At 38.2% G+C, this 23,174-nt stretch overlaps 2 protein-coding genes across 6 annotated transcripts in view; one reads left to right on the forward strand and one right to left on the reverse strand.

Moving 5' to 3' along the window:
• Positions 1-23,174, reverse strand: part of adad1 (adenosine deaminase domain containing 1 (testis-specific)) — a 47,813-nt gene that overhangs the window by 12,707 nt on the left and 11,932 nt on the right. For 3 of the 5 annotated variants that reach the window (XM_074649077.1, XM_074649078.1, XM_074649079.1), the window contains exon 13: positions 22,088-22,926. The exons of the other annotated variants lie outside the window; for them this stretch is intronic. In XM_074649077.1, coding sequence (XP_074505178.1) covers positions 22,813-22,926 — 114 coding nt within the window. In that variant the 3' untranslated portion in view covers positions 22,088-22,812. Of the gene's footprint in view, positions 1-22,087; positions 22,927-23,174 lie in introns of those variants that run through there. 5 annotated transcript variants of the gene reach the window in all.
• il2 (interleukin 2) lies at positions 16,235-18,557 on the forward strand. The gene is made up of 4 exons (XM_074649076.1): positions 16,235-17,363; positions 17,456-17,494; positions 17,873-18,019; positions 18,111-18,557. The coding sequence occupies exons 1-4, from the start codon at positions 17,250-17,252 to the stop codon at positions 18,219-18,221; spliced, it is 411 nt and encodes a 136-aa protein (XP_074505177.1). The 5' UTR covers positions 16,235-17,249; the 3' UTR covers positions 18,222-18,557.

The following is a 23,174-nucleotide window of genomic DNA, read 5'->3' on the forward strand; positions in this document are numbered from 1 at the left end:
ACCAGGGGCCAAAATAATTTCTGATCTTCTGCTATGTTATGAACCACCCAGATGTCTCAGGTCATCTGGATCAGGTCTGCTTAGTGTCCCCAGAGTCAGAACTAAACATGCAGAAGCATTCAGTTTTTATGCACCACATATTTGGAACAAGCTCCCAGAAACCTGCAGGACCGCTGCAACTCTGAGTTCTTTAAAACAAAGCTTAAAACTTTCCTGTTTGCTGCTGTCTTTAATTAAACCAGTTAATGATCTGATACGGCACTAGAGCTTTTACTCCTTTGTGTTTTATTCTATTTTAACTTCTATCCTAGCTTTTATTTTTTAGCTTGTTTTTATTTTATAATCTTTAATGTTTTAATGTTGTGTTTTTATAACTGTTTTAATTATGTCTTAATGTTCTTTTGCACTTTGTCGCAATGTTCTTGAACGTTTCTGTAAAGCACTTTGAATTGCCCTGTTGTTGAAATGTGCTATACAAATAAAGCTGCCTTGCCTTGCCTATACCACTGCTGAATCTCGTTTCATTTTAGAACTAGATCACCTAGTTTGACAGCTCGGTCCAAGTTTCATGAGCCGGACGTGTCACGCTGGACGGGCTAATTTGTATAAAGAACTTTTCCTGCCTTTTCATTTTGAAACAGCAACGGCCAATGAGGACATCTCCAACATTCGGCTGACCACTCGTGCAACTTCAACATCACTCTGTCACTTGGTGACAGACTTTTGCGTTTGTAAATAACTGTATTCAAGCCTATAATTTTATTTTGGTGGGTCACAACTCTTCCCTCTCTCTGAACAGGGCTTTACAAGTTCTATCAAGGACATCAAATACCTGCTAAGGGAAAGTCTTCTTGACAGCATGTTGAAAATGCTTTCTTGAAAAAGCTTCATACGCTACAGAAGTGGGATTTTTTCTCAACACATGGGTGTTTAATTGTGTTGAGGTCCTGTCAAAGCAACAGGCATATGCTTTTGAGTGATGAGTACAATATTTATCGCCTGTGATGAAACACAAAGCACAATGATAAACTGCATCAAGTTGTTTTAAGGTGAAGCGAGCAGCATGAGAATAAAAGATATCGCCATAGTCAAGCACAGACATGATGGTTGAAATCTGGTTCCTGCCTTAAAGACAGAAACATGCTTTATTTTCATGTGAATTTAAATTATAGGTTCATGAGAATAAAACAGTCTGGTCAGCATTTGGTACAAGTTTAAGATCACGCGAAGATGTTTGAAGAACGTTAACAGCACATTGGAATATTGTGTATATAATAATATAATATGTATATATATATAAATAATAATATAGAATATTTACATTGATATAGTTTGAGTCGAAGAGGAGCCAAATGTATACGAATAAGACTGTCTCTGCATTGAAATGGAGTCTGTGTTGGAGTGATAATATAGTTTATGTAGTGTGTAAATAATAAAGGACTCAGTACCGACCCCTTTATTTATCCATTTTTGAGAACCACACAGATCGCCTGTATTAAACCAAACATGGATTTTGTTTTATTTCTTTTAAACATATGTTGCTATGCGCAACAATTATAACAATGGGTTAAAACGTACACTAAAGCTTACACTCCATGTGCACTTTAATAGAATGTACCATATTTACAAAGAGAAATACTGTCCATCAGCACTGATTAAAATTGATTTAAAAATATGTATAAAGAAAAAATACAGATGTATTCTAAATTGAGTTAATCTATCCATCATAAAGGCTTAATTTATTTATTGATCTGAAGAATAAATGCTAGTGTATAAATAAATATCTCCATTACATTTTGGCCTCATGTGATACGAATGGAATAACTTGTTGATCTTTAATATAGTACATTCTGTTTCTTATCCTCACATGTATAATTGTTCTCCATGTGATTTTATGTATACATCTCGCTGATGTTACATCCGCTCTGATTAAAGGCTTTACACTGAATTAATTGAAAAATCAAGATGTGAAAAGAGCTTTTTTATCACTAATGGGAGTGCTGCTTTTTTACGTATTTCTTTCAGGGAAAGAAATCTACTAAAATTATCTTTTTGAGGCCAATCAGAGAGTGCCTGTTCCTCCTCTAAGACTGTATACATATTAAATGTAACTATAAAATGATTATCACAGTTTCAATATTATGTATTAACATGTGACCTTATGCAGCAAACTGATCCAATATCTCAGACTTTGTAAGGGACCCCTGTGCGGTATGTTATTATGCGTTGTTGAGTTATTTAACAAAGATGCCACCATTATAATATAATTACCTACATACTGTACCACCATGGCAACAAGGTTATTTATGACCATACAAAGTAATTATGCTTTTGTTTATGCCTTATTTTCCTTTCTGAACATTTCCAGGATTTAAAACCTGAAATGACAGAATTGTGTTACTAAACAAAGTGTTGATATCTTTAGTGGACTATTTGGACAATCAGACTTCAAGCAAAACAGACTGCAGGTCTGAAGCATATTGATTCACTCCTAAACTTGCTTTGCTTTCAGTTTGTTCACAAAAAAAAAAATGCCTGCAAAATTTTGCAATGCAGTTTGGAATTGCCTTCTCCACAGCTGAAACCACACTGTGAAGAAAGCAAGCAAACCAAGCAGCTGGGTTGTACAGATGTGTACTATATGAGTGCACAGCTTAACAGCTGTGAACCTGGCAAACATCTTCATGAAAAGACCAAAAGTCCTCTTCTTTACGGTGTGTGTGTGGTTGTTTACAGATGGGTCAAGGGGTTTTCCACAGTGGCCAACACAAAATGTGTAGTGTGTGTAAACTGAACATAAAAAATACGGTTCTGCAAAAGAAAGATAGCCGTGGAGGCTGCTGGTTGCTCATCCCTGCATCACCCTGTGGTGCAAATTTGGAAATTTTGGCTCTAGTAACTGGCATGATGGAATCATTTTGTGTCACACACATCGCAGAAACCATATACATGTTCCGTTTTTGGTTTTTTTCCGACAGTTTTTGGATGATCTAGCTTCCAACCATCTAACTAGAACCTAGATTGAGTGGCCTGTCCATACTGCCCTGAGGAGATTTCACTACATAAGTGATGGGGGATCATGATCCAGTTTCAATTTAAACATATTTTCGTAAAGGAATACACCCACAAAATGACCATTTGTATATCCATTGCTATATATATATCAGTTACCTTGAATTCTTAAAGTAAACTTTAATTTTCCTTGCATGCCTCCACGGTGAACTAAGACTCCATAACGACGAAAAGTCTTGATGAATTTAAGTAAATGGGGGGCCATGTTTAACAACAGCAAAACTATATCAAAACATCCGTTTACAAACTCTCACACAACTCGTGCAGTATAAATTAAGTCTCATTTATCCAGTCGTATGCTCACTGCTTCCCAAACGCATGCATCTTCGCTAAACTTACTATTTAAAACACTTCCGCGTAAACAGTCTCACGCTTGCGCGAGTTGTTTTACAGCAAACAGTAAGGGTTTAACGAAAATGCATGTGTTTGGGAAGTAGTGAGCACACGACTGCATAAATGAGACTTGGATTATACTGCACGAGTTGTGTGAGAGTTGGTAAACGGATGTTTTGAGATAGTTTTGCTGTTGTTAAATGCAGCCCCCATTTACTTCAATTCATCAAGAATTTTCTTTGTTTGTTGATTCTCCGTTCGCCGTGGAGGCAGGCGAGAAAAACAAAGTTTTCTTCAAGAATTCCAGGTAACACAGGCTGAGTAATTGATATACAAATGGTTATTTTGTGGATAAATATGAGGCTTCAGCAGTCTACGTTAGAGAAATCACGTGGGGATCTTCCTTCCCTCTCTGTGTCTCACCACACAGTGTTTCATTGCTTACCTGCAGTGAAGAGACAGTAACACAAAGAGGAGGGAATTTCATATTAGAAAGACTAACTTTGGAAGATACTTACTTGATGTGTCTAATTCGAACTGCCGAAGCCTCATATTACCTTCAGATCGACTACCGTAGATAAAGGACTGTGGATTGCGTCCCATCACTTACATTAAAATTGCTTTAGGAAGAGATCTTGTAATGGTCAATATCAGAAACAGAATCAGCTTTACTTGACTACAATGTACAGATATAAATATGTATACAAAAAGTATATATATATTTATAAACAACATAATGATAATTGTTAACAGTAAGAAAATAGTTCAGACTGCGAATGCTGGAATAAATATGGATAGATTAATGTAACATGAGGAAGGTGAATTACAATGAATGAATGAATCGGAGGAATAATTACATTAACCAAAAACTCTTTCAATGTACATAAGGGCATGCAAGTATTGTAAAAAAAAATATATATATATATATATATAGGGGGAAAAAAGCAAACCTATCCTTCAATTAGAACAACTGGCAGTGACTTGATCAGAAGGAAAACTATAAGAATCATCTAACAAGCCGGCACACTGTATGATTTTATCTCCAAACTACCAACACCACATGACCCAGACCTAACAGATTTTGTCCAACTTGATCCGATCAGTCATCACTTCACACCTAATCCATCCTACAATTGTAATGCGTGTCCCTGCTTTAACTCTCGATCGAAGTCCTTCCTCGCTCGACAAACACCTGCTCTGATTGAGCCAAAATTGCGGTGGAATTGCGGTGGACATTACCACTGTGGAGTGACTGAGCAAAGGCTCCAGCTGTATTATTGTAAGGGACGCCACACTAATTTACCAAGAGTTTTTAATAACTGATTTTCTTTTCATAATCCTTGCAGAGTGTACAATAAATGATCAACTCCATGGTCTTGAGTCTTCATTGCCATTTTTACAAACAAACCTAGGATCACTTCTCCAACTCAAATGATCTAAATGGATGATGATGAATCTACACAGGAAATAAATCTGTTAACTTTCTCACCCTCAAAGTGCTTGATATCTAATCGCAGATGGGACGTCATTACAGCTATGATCGGACCCCAAAAATAATCAGGCCTGACCCTACATGGGCTCATGTAGTTTCTACCAAAGCCAGACCCGAGCATGAACCACGGCAGCAGTTTGGGGCCCGAGCCCGATTAAAAAATAGGATTTACATTCTAAAATAAATGAATGAATATATTAAAACATGTATTACAAGCTAAAGTCTATTCAGTGCGGTAACATTTGTGACTCAATCGCCGACATGTGACTTCCTACCGAATGTTCAGAACAGCCCAAAAACTGTCATCATATCACAGACTATAAGGCAAAGTTGCTCCAAAACAGTGATGTGAACATTGTGTGGATGGATGAAAGCAGATAGGATTATATTTGCATAATGTATTTATATTTTCTTATGCTAACATTAGATATTTACACATCTAAAAGCCAGATTTAGCATTACAAAAATGTGTTAGCCAGGGCGTTAGCGAACGTTAGTTGCCAGTTCTCGCAAGAGTGTGTTGCTGAGACAGAGAAAGGAATTTGTCCGTCTGAATAATTACATTTTAGTGTCAGTATGTTTGGTTTGGTTTGTGGCTTGTGAAAAATGTATCCGATATTTTCTTTGGTGAGTACGGGTCGAAAGAATCAGTCTTAATCTGTGTTAATGTTAACTTCTCTCATTGGAGTTAATAGACTCAGGACATACTACTAGTCTCCTAAAGCAATGGAGCAGCAACGGAGCAGTGTCGAAACCCACGTGACACAGATACAGGAAACTGACTCCCGGTGCAGCGTCTCCTTTCTGAACTGTCTCTGTATAATGTCTGCATTAAAAAAAAAAAAAAACATCAGGAAACTGGCGCGAACCCGACCCAATTCAAGCCCGAGGACATTTTGAGAAATTACAGTCTGAACCGGCCCAAACCCAGCGGGTCGGGCCCAATCAGGTTGGGACAAAGGCTCAAAGCTCTACATGTCATTAGCACTAAAAGTAAGCTCACATTGAACAACATGCAATAAATCAGAACAGATCAGTGTGGTCAAACCCTAATATCAAGCTCAAAAGATGACTGAAGCTCTCTTCTAGTACTCTCAACCCATGTGCTACTGAGTGCCCAGTCTGCTCTTCTGACCTTGAATGAAACGTAAGAAAAAAAACTAATTTGAGCATGATGGAAAATGTACAATGCAGACCTCTGTTCTGAAAAATTCCCTTTGACTAAAACGAAGAGCAATGCCCCCTCTCCTTTAATGACACAAGCTTGTGGGCACCATGCAGTAAACATAAAAAAAAAACTGGACAGATTTGAATCCAGCAGTTACCTCTGACTCAAATACAACATGGCAATTCAGCAAAGCCACCACCTGAGCGTGATACTACGCTGTGGTGGACTGTGGTAACCAAACCTCCAGCGTCTCCAATGACATCACTACTATCACGGAAACCACACCAGAAACACACGGAAAGATTTGATTTCCTTTTTCCCTTTTTCTGACTGGTGAAAGAGCATTTTCTGGTCAGTGTGTAATTCAAATGACAGCACCCCCACACCAAGCGTCATAGGAAGTGAAACACTCAAAGGCCACAAAATCATCAATCTTGGCATAGTATTTGATCCACTACATCTCTCTGCAGATACAAATCGTTTTTTCAATGACTTTCACTGACAGGAAGAGGCAATAGGTGCAAAGCTGGAACCAACTGCTCAATGTTAATAATCACACTAGGCCCACAGTAAATATCAGAGAAAATAATCACACCTTTTGTCTAACTACAGAAGTTGTTTCCCGTGTGTGCGCTATAAGCATATATAATTAGGGCATTACCGAATAGTTTGAAGCTTCATTCACAACGCTGACATTCAAATTATTAATAATTCACAGAAACATTGCGCGCAATAGACCACCTTCTCTCTCTCTCACACACACACACACACAGAGCGATGCAGCGCTCAGTCCTTGTCTCTGTAATAATCTCAACCTTCAGTTCAAAAGTCAAAGATGATTGAAAAGATTAGATGTAATCATTTCTAAAATTCACAACATGATTAAACAATATATTAAACAAAATATTCTGCTTCAGTCCATATTTGTTGGCATTTAATTGTTTCAAAAACAACATTTTGTTCCATATACTACGGTACTTTTGCTTCTCCATGGACTATTACTGCATCGGGTGGCAGCGTGAAAATATTTGTTCTAAAAATAGATATGACATGAAGATAGCACATTTAACACTATAGACATAGATAAGCTATCTGGATGTGTATGGTTTGTGGGGGCTGTGTATCGACGGATGTCATCAGTCATTGCTGTGCTATAGTTGGAAACATTGACTGCGTTTACATGCACACAAATAATTCCACTATTATTCCGAATATGACAATATTCGGATTTCGATACGGGTCATGTAGGCAGCACATATTGTTTAGATATTCTGAATTAGGCCTTATTCCGAACGGAGCATTTTCCGATTAAGACATGTTGGATACGCCGATATTATTCCGTTTTAGGAGCATTCTTTGGACACAGTACACAGCGCATTCAGAGTATCTGTCTCAATTGGGTTTTCTCTACAGCAGTGGTCTCAAACTCAATTTACCTGGGGGCCGCTGGAGGCAGAGTCTGGGTGAGGCTGGGCCGCATCAGGTATTCCACAAAAAAAGCTTTGTTAAAAAAAAAACAATCTTCTCAAACGTCATTATTAACAGTTCTTTAACTTGAATGGGTTCTTCTGAACATGAACGGTTCTTCTGAACACGAACTGTCCTGAACATGAATGGAACATTGAAGAACATGAACGGTTCTTCTGAACATGGCCTCTATTGCGTCTCCCACTTTTCCTGAAATTGTCTGTGCTCGTCACCAACCTTTCTCTTCACTGCAGGCTTTGAAAAAGACATGATTGGGGCTGTGTGACAAGATATATATTCATTCCACTTGGTGTCACTCCGCAATAAAGTTGTGCCTGCTGTGTTTGTGTTGCTCTGCAATTACACCACCAAACCGCTAGTTGGCGGCGGCGTCTCTATGAGTTTCCTTCTTCTTCTTCTTCTTCTTGTACTACAAACAGAAACTGAGCGGAGTTGGAGCTAATAACTGTTGAACCACAGAACTTTTACTGACATTACTGGAACGCCGAAAAGAGAAAATATATCTGAGTGGATTTGTGTGAACAAACATTGAAAAGATGGAGGCAGAGAGAAGTAGAACTTTCTGTGGTTGTCCGGGGTCCTGGCCGCTCAGCATCGCTGAGCGACTGGACCAATCACAGCTGTTGCGGTCTGCGTCGCCGGGACGTGTAGTTACATTTCTGGAGAGGTGCACGTCCGGCTACGGCGTCGATTCAACGCAGAAGTATAAATCAAGCTTTAATCAAGCTTATGCGATGTTACACGGGCGCCGCCATAGTTGTTGTGAAATGTTTCTCTGCTTGCATCAAGCCCGGCCGATTGCCCGTCCCTGGGAGCCATATACCCCAGTGTGATTGGTAGGTTCGTTCAGCTCGGGCTCGCGCAACAAAGGGACCTTCCACGGCAAACTGCCATTCACATAAAACTCGCGGGCCGAGGGCGCCTGGTTAGCTCAGTTGGTAAAGCGGGCGCCCATGTAACAAGACTTGGTCCTGACCGCGGCGGCCCGGGTTCGAATCCGGCCTGTGGCCCTTTCCGCATCCACTCTCTCTCTCCCCCCTTTCCAAGACTCTATCCACTGTCCTGTCAATAAAAATGCCCCCAAAAAAAAAACTTTATAAAAAAAAAAAAAAAAAAAATTTGCGGGCCGCACTAACATTAAACTTTCATATCAAGGTGGGGGCCACAAAATATCGTCTTGCGGGCCGCAATTGGCCCGCGGGCCGCGAGTTTGAGACCCCTGCTCTACAGTTTGTGACACACGGCCTCTTGCCTGTTTGCGGCCAGCTTTATGCATTGCACACAAACCAACTAGCTGACAGTTTGCAGAGATGCATGCTCAAAAGATAAGGAGAAACACACCTACTGTTAAACATTATGAAAGAGGCTGTGTTCACACATTCGAACAAGTCTGACACCGGTTATGTTAATTGGAGTATGCATGGCTGCGTGTAAATGGGAATATTAGTGGAATATTCATTTTCATTAGCGATGTAAACAGCTTAGTAGGAATATTGCCTTTCTTGAAATAAGGACAAAAAAAATGATTTTTTTTTTATTTAATGGAAAGCCTGTTGCGTTTCATACAAGTGCTAAAGGAGTGCCTTGTGTGCTGGTATCACACGCACGGGACAAAGCGCCCGTTTTGTACACCCTGGGAATGAAAACGGGCTGTTAAGATATATGAAACGAAAAAAAAAGCAGTTTGAAATTTTGTTAATATGTAGCTTTCATTAAAAAAAAATACAAAATAGCTCATGGAAAAGTAGAGGAGGAAGTTCCCAAACTTGGACAAGCATGATTTATGCCCTGTTCTGTAGGTGTTGTGTGCTTGTGGCAAAGATGACTCAGTACTTTCTTTTAGAGCCCTTGAGATTACCTCAAGGAAATACTTAGGCCCGTCACAAAATTTGAGTGTTTAGTCTAGCCCTTATCTCTGCTATCCCACACCATCAAAATCTACATAATGGAAGCATTAATATCATGTGGGACACATCTGTTGATGATAGAGCCTTACAAAGACATTTCTCGAGCTATTGCAACAATCAGAAAACTTAAGTCAGAGAAAGTAAGAGGAACAAGAACAAACTAATATCAGTGATAGTTGTAAAAGATAAGCACAAAGAATGCAGCAATGGTAATACCATTAAAATGCTGAATAGAGGTACTGTACAGAGAACGTTAAATATCACAAGGAATAGTACTTCACAGTGTGCATTTTTCTTGAGATTGTGGTTCCAAACATCAAACAAACCTGCACCACCGAATCTCACAGAACATGAAGGCACGTAAAAAACAGGAAATCTGCACGGGGTCAAATTTGAGTTGAACCCCGGATTTTAAATGTTGCATCCGCAGTAATGTATAACAAGTGAATTTAGGTTTGGTTTATGATATTCTTGGTTTACAAAAAAAAAGACGAGAATTTAACACATGTTGATAAGAATGCCAAGGGCGTTGCGAATGAAACTTTACATTTTTAACTTTTTTATTTGACCAGTTACGAAAATAGACACCTTAATATCAAGACGTGGGCAAGGACTTCACAGTAACACATGGAAACAGCAGGGATGCCCCCATGTAGCGACAAATTCCATGGATAGAAATTTCCCCACCCTCTTCACTCACGTAAAAAATCCTGACACATTTGGTAATTTTTGGCGACTCCTGAAAAAACGTCATAACTGAAACCTAACTAGGGAAGCACTTAGCAATAGAGAATAACTGACGACAATGCCAAGGTGACAAGGTGTGATTTGCAGAGGTTGAGGCATGGTTCCTCTGTTACCTGGGATTACTGTGGGGAATCCCCACAAGGCGTAGGTGTAAGAGAAACCCTTCTTTTCTGCTGAGTGTGTTATGTAACCCGCTCAAGATACTTGCAGCCAGTCATGCTCCTGTCTATTTTTACTTGCTGATCCACTACTTATCACTTTTCTTACTGGGATGCAGAAAAAAGTGATGCAACAAGAAAAAAGAAATAACTGACCTATATAATTGTTTTTTTGCATTTAAGTGTGAGAGCATTCTGACAGATCCTTTCAGATTTTTGCCATTATCATTTAGAGTATAGTTCATTTAATTGCAGTACCCCAATTATTCTGTAATGCATGCTGTGTGTGACTGATTTTTGAAACGTAACAATGTCAAACATGGTTTGAAACTAGCTGCTGCTCCAGCTCAAGGCAAAACCCAAAGTCAAAAACACATGCATGTAACATAAGTTTGTGGTCTTGCAAGCTGTTCATGTTGAGTAAAAAAAAAAAATGAACACATTTCTCTGTGGAAAGGAAACCAAACCTCTTACATCTCTCTTTATGCTCACTTTGTCACTGATAAGACTCCGTAAAGCACCAGTCAAAGTAATCATCAATAAAACACCAACAAATCTACAAATGTCATTTACACAAATAGAAGATGCCAGACACATTTGTATTTGTGATAGGATATAATAACTGTTAAAAAATATGATCTGTTCAAATGTGGACACATTGCCAAAGTTTTCAGTAATAATCAGAAAGAGCACTCTGTGCCCACCTGATTTTTTTTTCTCTGGGTTTTCACCATGCAGTTGATAGGGGAAAAAATGTTACATGATTAATAGGAAAAATTAAGACAACCTACAAGAACATACCTTTAACCAGCCTACTCATTTTTTGTCTGCTGAACCCTATAAATTAGCAAACTGCACCAGAGGACACCACAAGCAACTGATGAACAGAGCCACTGCACATCTTCAAGGGAAACAACAATCAAGCTTTTCAAAAGTTCAATATGGAGCAGGGTTTCAAAATTGCCATCTGGATGTTGTGTCTCATAGGCTACCTTCAAGCAAAACCTGTAACTCCGTCACAGGTCAAAATAAGCGACTTGAACGGTGTCTATCTACGGAAGGAAGTCAAATGCGTAAGTTATTTCATTATAATTTTTTTTTTGTAAAACAATACATTTGGAAAACTGACTAGTATCAGGTGTTACAATAAAGGATATACTTCAATTGAAAGTGAAGAGTAAAACTGTCTTTTTCTCCAATTTCTTGCAGGGAAATGAGAATTTCACTCGTCCAACAAATGTGAAGGTAAGAGATCACCATCAGGTTTAACTGTTCATTCAGGATGTTGATGCTGCTTTTGTAGATTGCAGCTGACCACTAACTTAATCTAGCACTGGTAAATGACAAGAGGCTGCTGTTGCCACTCATCTATTCAACAGTAAATCATATATTAACAACATCTGCGATCAGCTTTTAACATTAATGCGAGCGTCACTGACATTCATAATTTTGTTGATTTTCATCACTGGACTAAGTGTGACCCAAACGATTGATGTGTCTTTGTCAGGAATCCTGCCGTCATGCAGCCGTCCAGCACTTCATTGGACAGCTGGAACTTGCCGGACAGCAATGTATTGATGTAAAAGGGCGTATTAATGGCACTCTGCAGACTTTGGAGGAAAAGGTCTTGCGTCATGTAAGTATTGCCTTATAACTTATTTGGATTTAAGTTCTTCACTCAAAATGCATGATTCAATACTGAGCCAGCCTCCTCCTCTCCTCAGGTCCGGACAAATACTTCAACGTGCGAGTTGGTAACCAAGACATCCCAGTTTGAGATATTTGTGGACGCCATCGAAGCCTTTGTTGAAAGTGTCAACGTCAAGCTCCGCCAAACCGGATCTGGAAAATGAACATGTTTCCTCTACTTTATCATTATTTAATATTACACACTGCACTAAAATTTGATTTTCTTTTTTTTTTAAATTATTATTCACCATTCAGAAGCACTGCAAAAAGTTCTCAAGTTATTTATTTATTTATTTATTATGCAACTGATGTACCATTTCTATGTACAGGATATGTGAAAACTTGCTAATAAAATGTAAACAATTACAACCGCAATTTTGTGTTCAAGTATTAATTCATTTGCTCATGTACAATGGTAACTCCTCTCTAAGCTATATTTATGGTGTCAGAAAAGGAAAAAAAATGCCAGCTTGTCGAACATTGGCGCTAGAAATTTTTTTTTTTTTGTGACTTTCTTTGTCAATGTAGACACCATCAGTGTTTTTAGAAAGACTTTCCTTTTTATGTGGATAAACCACCTAAAACAGCAGACCTTACTATCATTTCTATGACGTCTTCACTAGAGCCAAGACTATAATAAGGGTGGTATGCTAATGTTAGATTACAGTTGAGATAACGTTAACCCGCTCTTACTTTAACCCTATGAAAGCCACTAGTTCTTATGGAATAAAGAGTGACACAAGTTCACTGAACAGCTGAACTATGCGATCATCAAACTCTGCTGAGCATCAAGAGACAAATACTTCTGAGGTCATGTAAATGGTTTTAAAAGGAACAGTGTGTAGGATCCTAGCGGTGATGTTGCAGATTACAACTTCTCCCGTGTGCCAAGAGTGTAAGATTGCTACAGTGGCTGATGGCCCTCTCTAGAGCCAGTTGTTGTAAGAGTAGAGTGATAGAGTGTATGTGGGAAGTGAGTGGTGAAGAAAGAAAGAAAGAGAGAGAGCGGTGGCGACGGGAGCGAGTAACGTTATCGACTCCAGCCCAAAGCAGGAAAAGTTAACAGTCTGATTTGTCTGTTCTTGGCTTCTGTTGAAACATGGCAGTAGATATAAACGGCTCATTCTAAGCTGACGAAAACACAATGATTCTTATTATCAGGTGATTATACACTAAAGGAAACATACTTATTAATATTATATTATATTTATGACAATAGATTCCCTTAATTGTTACACACTGGACCTTTCAATGAAAACTACCCTAAAACCTGAAATACCGTTAACTTACTTACTTTAGACTAAAAGCGCACGTCATTAATGTTATGACATTTTCTCATCCCATTTCAAGTCTTGGAGACTTCCCTGGACAAAAGCACTGGTTGTTTGTTCAAACACATCAAAACAATTCAGTAACAACACAGACAATAGTGTGAAGTTCTTAGGTCAGGGTAGATGGACGGAGGCACAAATTGTCTGACCTTCACACCGGAGACTTTCCACCACATTTCAGAGGGAAATATTGTACTTTTTACTCCACTACATTTTTTTTGACACTAGCTACTATTTACATTAAAAAAAACTTAAATGACGCAGTACTATTAGGGCTGTGTATTGGCAAGACTCTGGCGATACGATACGTATCACGATTCAGGGGTTACGATTCAATATATCACGATATATTGCAATACTGTAAGCAATACAATATATATTGCGATTTTTTAAATCAAATTTTAGGAAAACAGTTGGTTACTTGAAAGAATTGAGTGAGAGTTAATCTTTGCATGTAAAGTATATAAACTAACTTTTTATATATAAATAAATAAAATCAATACAGTGTTTTGGGGAATCGATATAGTATCACAAAACCTAATATCGCAATACTCAATATTTTCTTACATCCCTAAGTACTATACTGCTAATCTACCCAGTAGTATTACAAAGCATCTAAAATTGGCTCCACATTGACAAACTACAACGTTTAAATGCTGTTACATGTATTTGTTAGTGACAAAAACAGAATAATATAGTATACTACAATAATAATACACTGTGAAAGGAGCCATTCTGCATAATTAATGCTTTTACTTTTGATACTTTAAGTACATTTTGCCAATAATACTTACACATTTTTACTTAAGTAACATTTTGAATGCAGGAGTTTTGCTTGTAGTGGAGTATTTTCAGTGTGGTATTAGTACTTTCACTTCAGTAAATGATCTGAATACTTCTTCCACCACTGGGTAGCCTAAATTAAACAATAATGGTAACGATTGAGGCGACAAACTTTTTAAAATGAGGATATCATCTTATGTGATGATACAATTTTTTCTGTCATCTGAATTTCACATTGTCCAGACATATGTACTGTGTCAGTTAAGCTGCCTAAAACTGGCATGTACAATCAACACTCTAGACACTAGATGGACAGTATAACTTCCTTGCTCCCAAGCCAATAAATATGTGATTATGCAGGGCAGTCATCGTGAACATAAAGGTGCCACAAGGCTGCGTCCTTTCACACTTTATATCAATGACTGTGAGTCATCAGAGTAAATTGTAGACTGTTGAAATTCAGATGATGCAGCTTTGGTGGGCCTTTAAACTCAGATCAGACAATAACACACATACAATTTCTCTAATAATTTGGATAAGACAACAAACATGATAACTGAAGGTTAACTGCCTAACTTGGGTAATCTTTTTAATAAATTGATTTGGATTGCCATGACCAATGCTAGGCTACCACCACTAACTCAATACATTTATTCAGAGTGTAGTGACCTAGGTTCAGTGGCGTGGAGGCAGCAGGAACACACCGACACAAGGCGGAGGCGGTGGGAATACACCGACACAAGAAAATGAAAATGGACCATGTCGAAATGGAAAGTGGAAAGTTGACTAGCAGCAATGACTGACGGTTACATGATGAAACTAATAAAAGTATTAGAAGCTCCATCGAACACTCTCTCTAATTTGAATATGCACTTTAACCTTCAGGACGTAGGTACAACATGCAAACAGAGAGGCGCACACAGCATTCAGCTGCTCAACACCGGCATTTAATAAATGATGCACTTACACACTTACTAGATTACGTACTTTATTTCAATCTAAAGTTTATAATTTTACTATAATTTTATGTTTTATTGCAAATACATATCTGGTGTAAAAAGATGTTCAATAATTTATGTTTTTTTTACGAGTCTCTGGGAAAATTCCCCTATGGCCACTAAAGGGTTTTCATACCTCCACGTTGAGGAAACTGTGGTGAATATTATCCACTGATGAGGATGACTTCAGTGAATATTATCCACTGATCACATGATGATGAATTACCTTCAGGGCCAGTTTGAACAATGCTGAAGCAGTGTATTTGTGAAAGGATATAATAACTATTAAAAAATATTATCTGTTCAAATGTGGACACTTTGCCAAATTTGTCAGTAATAATCCCCATCAGAAAGAGCACTCTGTGCCCATCTGATTTCTTTTCTCTGGGTTTTCACCATGCAGTTGATAAGGGAAAAATGCTACATGATTAATAGGAAAAATTAAGACAACCTACAAGAACATACATTTAACCAGCCTACTCATTTTTTGTCTGCTGAACCCTATAAATTAGCAAACTGTACTAGAGGAAACCACAAGCCACTGATGAACAGAGCCACTGCACATCTTCACGGTAAACGGCAATCAAGCTTCAATAAAAAGTTCAATAAAGGACATACTTCACTTGAAAGTGAATAGTAAAACTGTCTTTTTGTCACACGATGATGAATTACCTTTAGGGCCAGTTTGAACAATGCTGAAGCAGATGTAGCCCACATTATATGCCGATAAGCCAGGACATCAAGAGATGTATAACAGTATTTGAATTAAGGTTATTTTCTAGATATTATATTTTGTGATTTGTACACTGTTTTTTTAAGTAGATATTGCCACTACCACGCAGACGGTTGAAAATCAGCAAAGTTTCCCTTTCATCTCTCACTCGTCATCTGCCTGATGTAACAACAACAGGTGAGAGGTGTGTGGGCCGGCTCACTTTCCATTATCTTTAGAGCCTACTACTAGCCACAAATTTAGCAAATTATTCAGACCATCAGGGAAAAAGCAAGAAACATATTCAAAGATATTATATTGTAATTAATTCCCAAAGCTGCTCAGAGTAATCAAAGCTTACGGCTCTCCTGCCAACAGCACGGGTCTCACCCTCGCCTCTTGCATTGTGTGCGGGCAGTCTCTTCCTCGCCGCAACCGACAACCACTAAGCTGATTGCAAATGATTGCGTCATGGCACCACCAATATGCTAATGAGCATATGACATCATCTGGCAAACTTTTGGAGCTAATGCCAGCCACTTTCATTGGAAAAGAGTTGGAAACGCTGCACAGGACACACTGCATCCACGGCTTTATGCCGTAAATGGAGCCTTCATTTTCCCGGGAGATCATACCCGGTGGCGGACAGAATTGCATAGTGAAAGCGAGGCTTATAGGGAACCAATATAAACGCTGATGATGTCATTATTCTATAGCCATTACATTTTGCAAGCAACATTTACTTCATAATGATAAGTTAAAATAAAACTATATTGCAACTAAGTTTGCTTGATTAATAAAACTAATTTGAGCGGAAAAATTAAAAAACACTAAGTCAAAACAAACCAAACTCCTGCCGAACACAAGGGCCCAGCATTCAGTCATTATCTCTGAATGTTGTTAGGACTTTCTCAAATTATTTTTTCTTCAGTGAGCTGTGCCTGATTTTATTGTGAATCGCAAAAAATAAAAGATGTTGTAGCTGTTTTACATATATTTAAAATGTAAAAATAAAGTGACAGCTCATGACAAACATGCTCCAACAGAGAGCACACAGAGAAAGAACGAAAAACCCTCTGCACCACAAACTAGGGACGGCCAACCTACTTTCACAAGAGCTTGAAGTTGAATGCTGTGCTACAATAGGCCGATTTAGGGATTTTACCATGTTGTAGTAGCATTGTGAGAAAAAAAAAATTCCAAGAGTCATCTAAAGGAAAAAACAACGCTGTATGCATTAGGTGATATACAACTACCTCAGCCCACCCTTTCCACCCCACAAGTATATATATTGCACAGGGGGTAAGAAAACCAATACAACACCTCCACTAGACAACTTGCTTAACACACTGACAAGACTTCAAGCTGAATATGGAGCACTTTTTTAGGATTGCCTTTTGGATAACTCTCTCTGGTTGCCTTCAAATAAAATCACTACCCATTAGTGACTTCGGAAAAAAATTAATGGAGACACATGTCGAATGCGTAAGTCATTTTAAACCAAATGCATGTCCCTGCTCAATTTGTAAGGTTTCTGCCTGTTGCTAATACTGTCCTGTTTTCTTCTGTCCATACAGCCACCAGATGCAACATTCTATGCTCCAACAAACGTGAAGGTAAGAGTATATTTTATACTGTTAAGTTTTAAATTGACTTTCCTAAAATTATAATGATGCATTCCAAGAAACTTTACAATTACCAATGAAACATGGTAAATATGATGAAGATGATGGGCTTGATTAGTTTGTGAAGTCAAGAACTAAAAAAAAAAGTCACGTTGGGTACTCCCCAGCATCAAAGAAGCTCAAGTGTCAGGGTTTAGATGAGCTTTTATAAACCACATGTAAAGGTTCTCTAGTACAGGAAATGAGCTTGGCAGGTGTTGATACTTCACACAGCCGTGACAGCTACTATGTGCTGACTTCTCCGCATGCAGCCACAAGTCTGCCACAAGTAAAAGGAAGCTAAAACATCTTTCTCTCTCTCATACACAGAGAGAATGCATTACTACAGCACTGGACTGCGTTATGAGAGAACTTCATGGAAGAGCCAAAGAGGAATGTGAAGGAATCCATCAATACATAAACATGGCTGTCGGAACCTTGGATCATGTGATCGAAAAACGATCGGCAAAAGGCCATGTAAGTATTTATCCGCACTGTGTTGCCAAATGATAAAAAAAAGTGACTATGACATGACATGGACTGAACCAACTTATCGTTTTCTCTTTAGGCGCTGAACAACTCCACTGAATGCGCCTGTGAGAGATGGATTCAGATTCCTTTCAGGGACTTTCTGGATAAAGCGTCATCTTTACTTGAACTTGCAAATGCTGACGCCTAGCTATCATGAAATGCAAAGAATATACAACAAGACTTCATCTAGTGTGAGCTGAAATGACCAACCATTGATTCTGAAGCAGACGGACTTTTCAAGAATGTATCCGAGTGTTTTAAGGATTTTATGTAGTCAAGCAACATCTACACATGTCGAATGGAGTAATCTCAGGTATATCTGTTTTTTAGTGATGCTTTGATTCTGAACACTGCTCTAAAATGTTTGCATTTATAACCATGTCTTTGCAATGTGAAATTAATGCAACTATTCATATTCAGGTTTTTTTCTTCTTTTTACTACATATTAATAATTTAATATTTCTGCAATTATATATTTATTTATTTTTTTCCTCTATTTTCTATAAGAATTTGCTGTGAATGTATTTAAAAGTTCTCAATCAATTTCAAACAATGAGGATATATTTGATGTCAGCTCCTGTAAAGCTCTGAATATCTATTTATATATTTATATATTTATTATATATGCTCTACTGTACGTTGGTGCTCCAAACTTGAAGGTATAATTTAATAAAATGTTATCTTAAAGTCTGTGTATTTCCATTAATGACAGGTACAAATTATGGGAAAAAAACAGTGGAAAGTGTCCTCCGAATATTACAAATAGCTGTGTCTTGTGTGTTGTATGTTGGAGACTTCATAGAATATGAATGCTATCTGGATTAAGTTTTGGATTTACCTATCCATAACATATATAACACACAATATAAACTCTGTGTTAGAGCCCGATTTTCCCTCTTAACATTAGTAGTGAAAGCAATTAATGTGGGAGTGGAATAAATGTATTGCCTCTGTAGGAGGCTGAATTTCCTCAACGTTAAGGGTAAATAAACTAGTCAGGCTGTCCACAAGAAGTTTGAGTATGGAAAATCAACTCTGCTGCAGTGCTATTTATGAGCCTTTTCTGATCTGGAGCTCATATCGCCAGAATATCATTGTTTGTGAGTAGGTTCCACCACAAATCATATGATGAAACAATGAAATGAAACAATTCATATTCATTTCATTTTCTGATCTGCCACCTTTATGGTTAAGGTTTATTTAAGTTTAGCTGGAGTCAACGAGCACGAACAGATTGCCTACACAGGAAAAGCGCCACTCTGCCATTGCAACTCAAATTGTTTAGGTTTAATAACGTTGCCGCCGGCAAAATAACTCCACTAAGCCAGTCCCGGTTTCAAGACTCCGACGAAGACCGTTTCTGATCGTGAGTAGCCGCAACTTGACTGTGTGATGCAACTATGTCATGGCAGGTGTATTGCTCAGGACCGTAGGAAGTGCGGTGTCGAGTGTGAAGTTGTTTGTATGAGCGCTTCTGTAGAAAGCTGCAAGCAGCAACACCACAGACCAAGCATTCAGCCCATTCTGAACAGGAATGTTTGAAACGGGAACTGGAAGAAAAAGAAAGGAATAAAAAAAGCTACTCATAATATGGAAAATGTGGCGTAGGTGGCACCAGGACTGGTGACAGTCACCTCCCCAAAAAAACATAGAGCACTTATTTATTCCATGGATAGTTACTGCTTTTCCTTTTAAATAGGATCCTTCCATATTTGAAAATTTTTTCCCCATCACCCTTCATCATGGAAGAGGCCATTGTGTGCCCTGTTGTGTCACTTTCTCAGAGTCAGGGATTCTCTGATCATTTGTTTTATTGCTTACTGAAATAGTTAACACTAGATTTCACAGACAAAATGTCAGAAATAAAAAGCCACCCAGGGGCCTCATGGGGTTCTTAATTCAGCCCTGATTTACAAGAATGCAGTGCATATTACACGTCCTCCTGCACAGCACCTCAGCATAGGTGCACAGCTTCTACGAGCTCGGGTCTCAAATGTTTTCACTTTGTAACCACATCAAAGAGAGTTGCATATCCTGTTTATCTCTAAACCTACTAGTATCACCTCAGTGACTGAAGCCAAAAGAAAAAAGAGGTTACGCTCATATATATTTTACAATGCATGAATCTGCTTCAATCAGTAACTTAAATTCTTTTCAGTCATATTCTCTAGATCCGAGTGGCGTTAGACAACACAAGGCCCAGACTCACCTATGTAAAACCTACTACATAAAAAATACTAATATTAATAGCATTAATGTGCCAAAGGGCACACCTTTAACATCACATTTTTAGTGACAACATCTACAAGCCACAATAGATTCCAATCCAACACACGAATACAAGGCAAAGAGAAAAGGCAAAATTTAATTATACATAGAACATTCAGATGATGACAAGACTAACATAACGTGGGTTGGTGCCTTTTTACTGAAAAGTCAACTGTGAGTTAGCTGCCTGATGTTAGACACAGACAACATAGCATTAATGAAGTCATAATAAAAAAGGATGATATAAGGGAGGATTTTTGGGAGACTTCCCTCTTCTGATTTACAGGGCAGACAATTCCCTTCCACTGATAAACAACCAAAGGAATTTACAATATTTACTATAACTTTATACTGGCTGCAGCAGGAAGGAGGGCAATTCGCATACAGTGCCTTTACACAACATGGCACAAGATTTAGTATAACATGTATCATGTCAACACTACTTTGTCCATGTCCTGCCATAAAGGTTTTCCCTCTGCATCATCATTTAAAGCAGAAAAAACCTCAATGATATCAGCGTCAGACATCAACTCTGCACATCTGGAGCAGAACTTAGCTAGTCAAAAGTTATACAATAAAACTAAATATTACAGCATATACCCATACTGCCATAAAATCAAACAGTGTAAGGTGCAATCAGGGTCTGGTGCACTGTATTACACTTTAAAGACACTCTGCACGGCATATGATGTACAAGCAAGAACATATAAAAGGAGACAAATAAGTATGAAACCTGGAGCTGTACATACAACTGAAAGGATCCTTAGACGCAAATTCCCTGAATGCACTGGTAATTCCCTCTGTTGCCCAGACCAGTAGGAAGTAAACACACCACTCCATTCACAAGAAGGCTCAACACTTAGGAGTAAATTATCCACTGCTTCGCATACACAGGAAACCAAAGCATTTCCTGTATGCGTATATGTAAATAACAGACTCAAGAGTTTGCATCAACACGGGGGGTCAACAAGTTTAAATTCAGTGACAAGCAGGCAGATCTTTGCATGATACAGTCTGTGTTCTTACAGGGGAAATATGTGGATAGGCAAGGGCCACTTCACATTAGAATGCCCTCCAAAAGATGGGCTATCAGCACTTCTCAATCGTCAAATGCTGGTAAATTCAGGTTTGTGTGGTCCACCAGCCTTTTACTTTATAAAGGGCAACACTTAATGTTTGCCAGTTCACATGGTATAGTAAACATTAAAGCATAACTTTGGTATTTTTCAACCCGGAACCTATTTCCCCATGTTGTTGTGCCCAAGTGACTAATGAGGAAACAACACAACACTGATATTGGTACAGTATTGAGGAAGCTGCAGCCGCCAGCCGCTAAACAAGCTGCAGTGTAGTCATTTGGGGCAACCTGGCCCTGTCAGTTTACGTTCACTAAAAGTGCTTGTTTTTGCCACTGACAGGCTCAGATTGTTATTATAAAAGGTTTTTTTTCTCTTTAGAATAAAGTTGTATAAATAGAACAAAACAACAACTCAAGTAAAAAATGCAGTGTTTTTACAATGAAGCACAATGCCTCTTGTTTCGATCGTCCCGTTTTATTTTAATTAATAGCGTATCTGTGGTCCTTGTTATCGCAGCTTCTGACGGCTTTTTTAAAAATCGAATTTTCAGTTCTGTTTTTGTCGGATGTTTGGATATAACGACCCAAGTGTTCAGTTCGGACCTTTAAAGTGTTTTTTTTTTGTAATTTGGGCATTTCTAGAAAATAAACATGTACTGAACAAGCACTTGACCTGGGATTGATTTATTTTATTGGTTTATATCACTGTTTTAGCCATGGCTTACCAAAGCTCAAATCACACACTGTTCAGTATCAAGTGTTAAATCAAATCACTGAATATGAACAAAAACTATGATGACTTTTTTTTCCCAAAGAGATGAAGACACAAACAGTAACTTTAGTGAGACCCAACTCAGGTCATATAACAATCATAACTTACTTGTCATCCTTCAGAGCTCTCAGGACCATAAACTCAAAGTTCAAAAGTAAAATACAAAAGCTATGATCATATATTGTTAATTGTTGTAGACATACTAAAATACTATTTAAACAGTAAAACAATGTGAATAATGCATGCTCTCATCACCATAATGACAACTAAAGGAAGCAGCACTATTACCCAAGGCAGGTAGTGGGCTGCAAAACAAGTTGTTTGCCTCTACAAATGACTATTTTATACAAATGTATACTATTTGTATTCTTCGTTTGAAAATCAAACCTAACCCTGAGGATCAAAGACCATTGTCAGAGTTCACAAACACATAATGGCTCTTAAACATGAACAGGGATTGACTTTAATCCCTTTAGAATTCACAACAGAAACGTATTACCAGCACAGTAAAGTCCCACAGCAACAAGTGCTTCTTGTTAACTAAACTTTGTTTTTTAAAGATTTGAACACAACTACTTCCAGGATGTTAATTTTTTTTCCAAAGTGATAATGTGGTTTTATTCACATGCTGAATTTATCACTAACAGAAACCTTCACCAGCCAGGAACCAAAGCCCTGCTGCAACAGGTACGCCCTCAGCACGTTCTTGGCCTCCTGGTACGGCTTCGCCATCCTCTTCAGTGACAAAATAACAATAGAAGTAATACGAATAATTCTTACGGAGAACTTTTCTAATGCAAATATGAAATGGTCTTCACAAAATCTATTTTAAATATGAAATGATGAAGTGAAGTTAGGCGTGTGCTGTATGCCGGGAGCAGACAAAATAATTTGTGTGTTTGCAAACTGAAAACTGGTAATTACCGTATGTAAGTGTGTTGATTAATTTCAAAATACAGAGTCTACTTTTGATTACAAATAGT

This window comes from Sebastes fasciatus, chromosome 10 (assembly GCF_043250625.1).
Source record: "Sebastes fasciatus isolate fSebFas1 chromosome 10, fSebFas1.pri, whole genome shotgun sequence".
In the NCBI taxonomy this organism is placed as follows: Eukaryota; Metazoa; Chordata; class Actinopteri; order Perciformes; family Sebastidae; genus Sebastes; species Sebastes fasciatus.

Excerpts from the sequence above, each read along its gene's own strand:
- il2 (XM_074649076.1), top strand. The coding sequence starts at position 17,250 with ATGGAGCACTTTTTTAGGATTGCCTTTTGGATAACTCTCTCTGGTTGC. Across the intron at positions 17,364-17,455 it reads TGGAGACACATGTCGAATGC|CCACCAGATGCAACATTCTA; the intron begins GTAAGTCATTTT and ends CTGTCCATACAG. Across the intron at positions 18,020-18,110 it reads AACGATCGGCAAAAGGCCAT|GCGCTGAACAACTCCACTGA; the intron begins GTAAGTATTTAT and ends TTTTCTCTTTAG.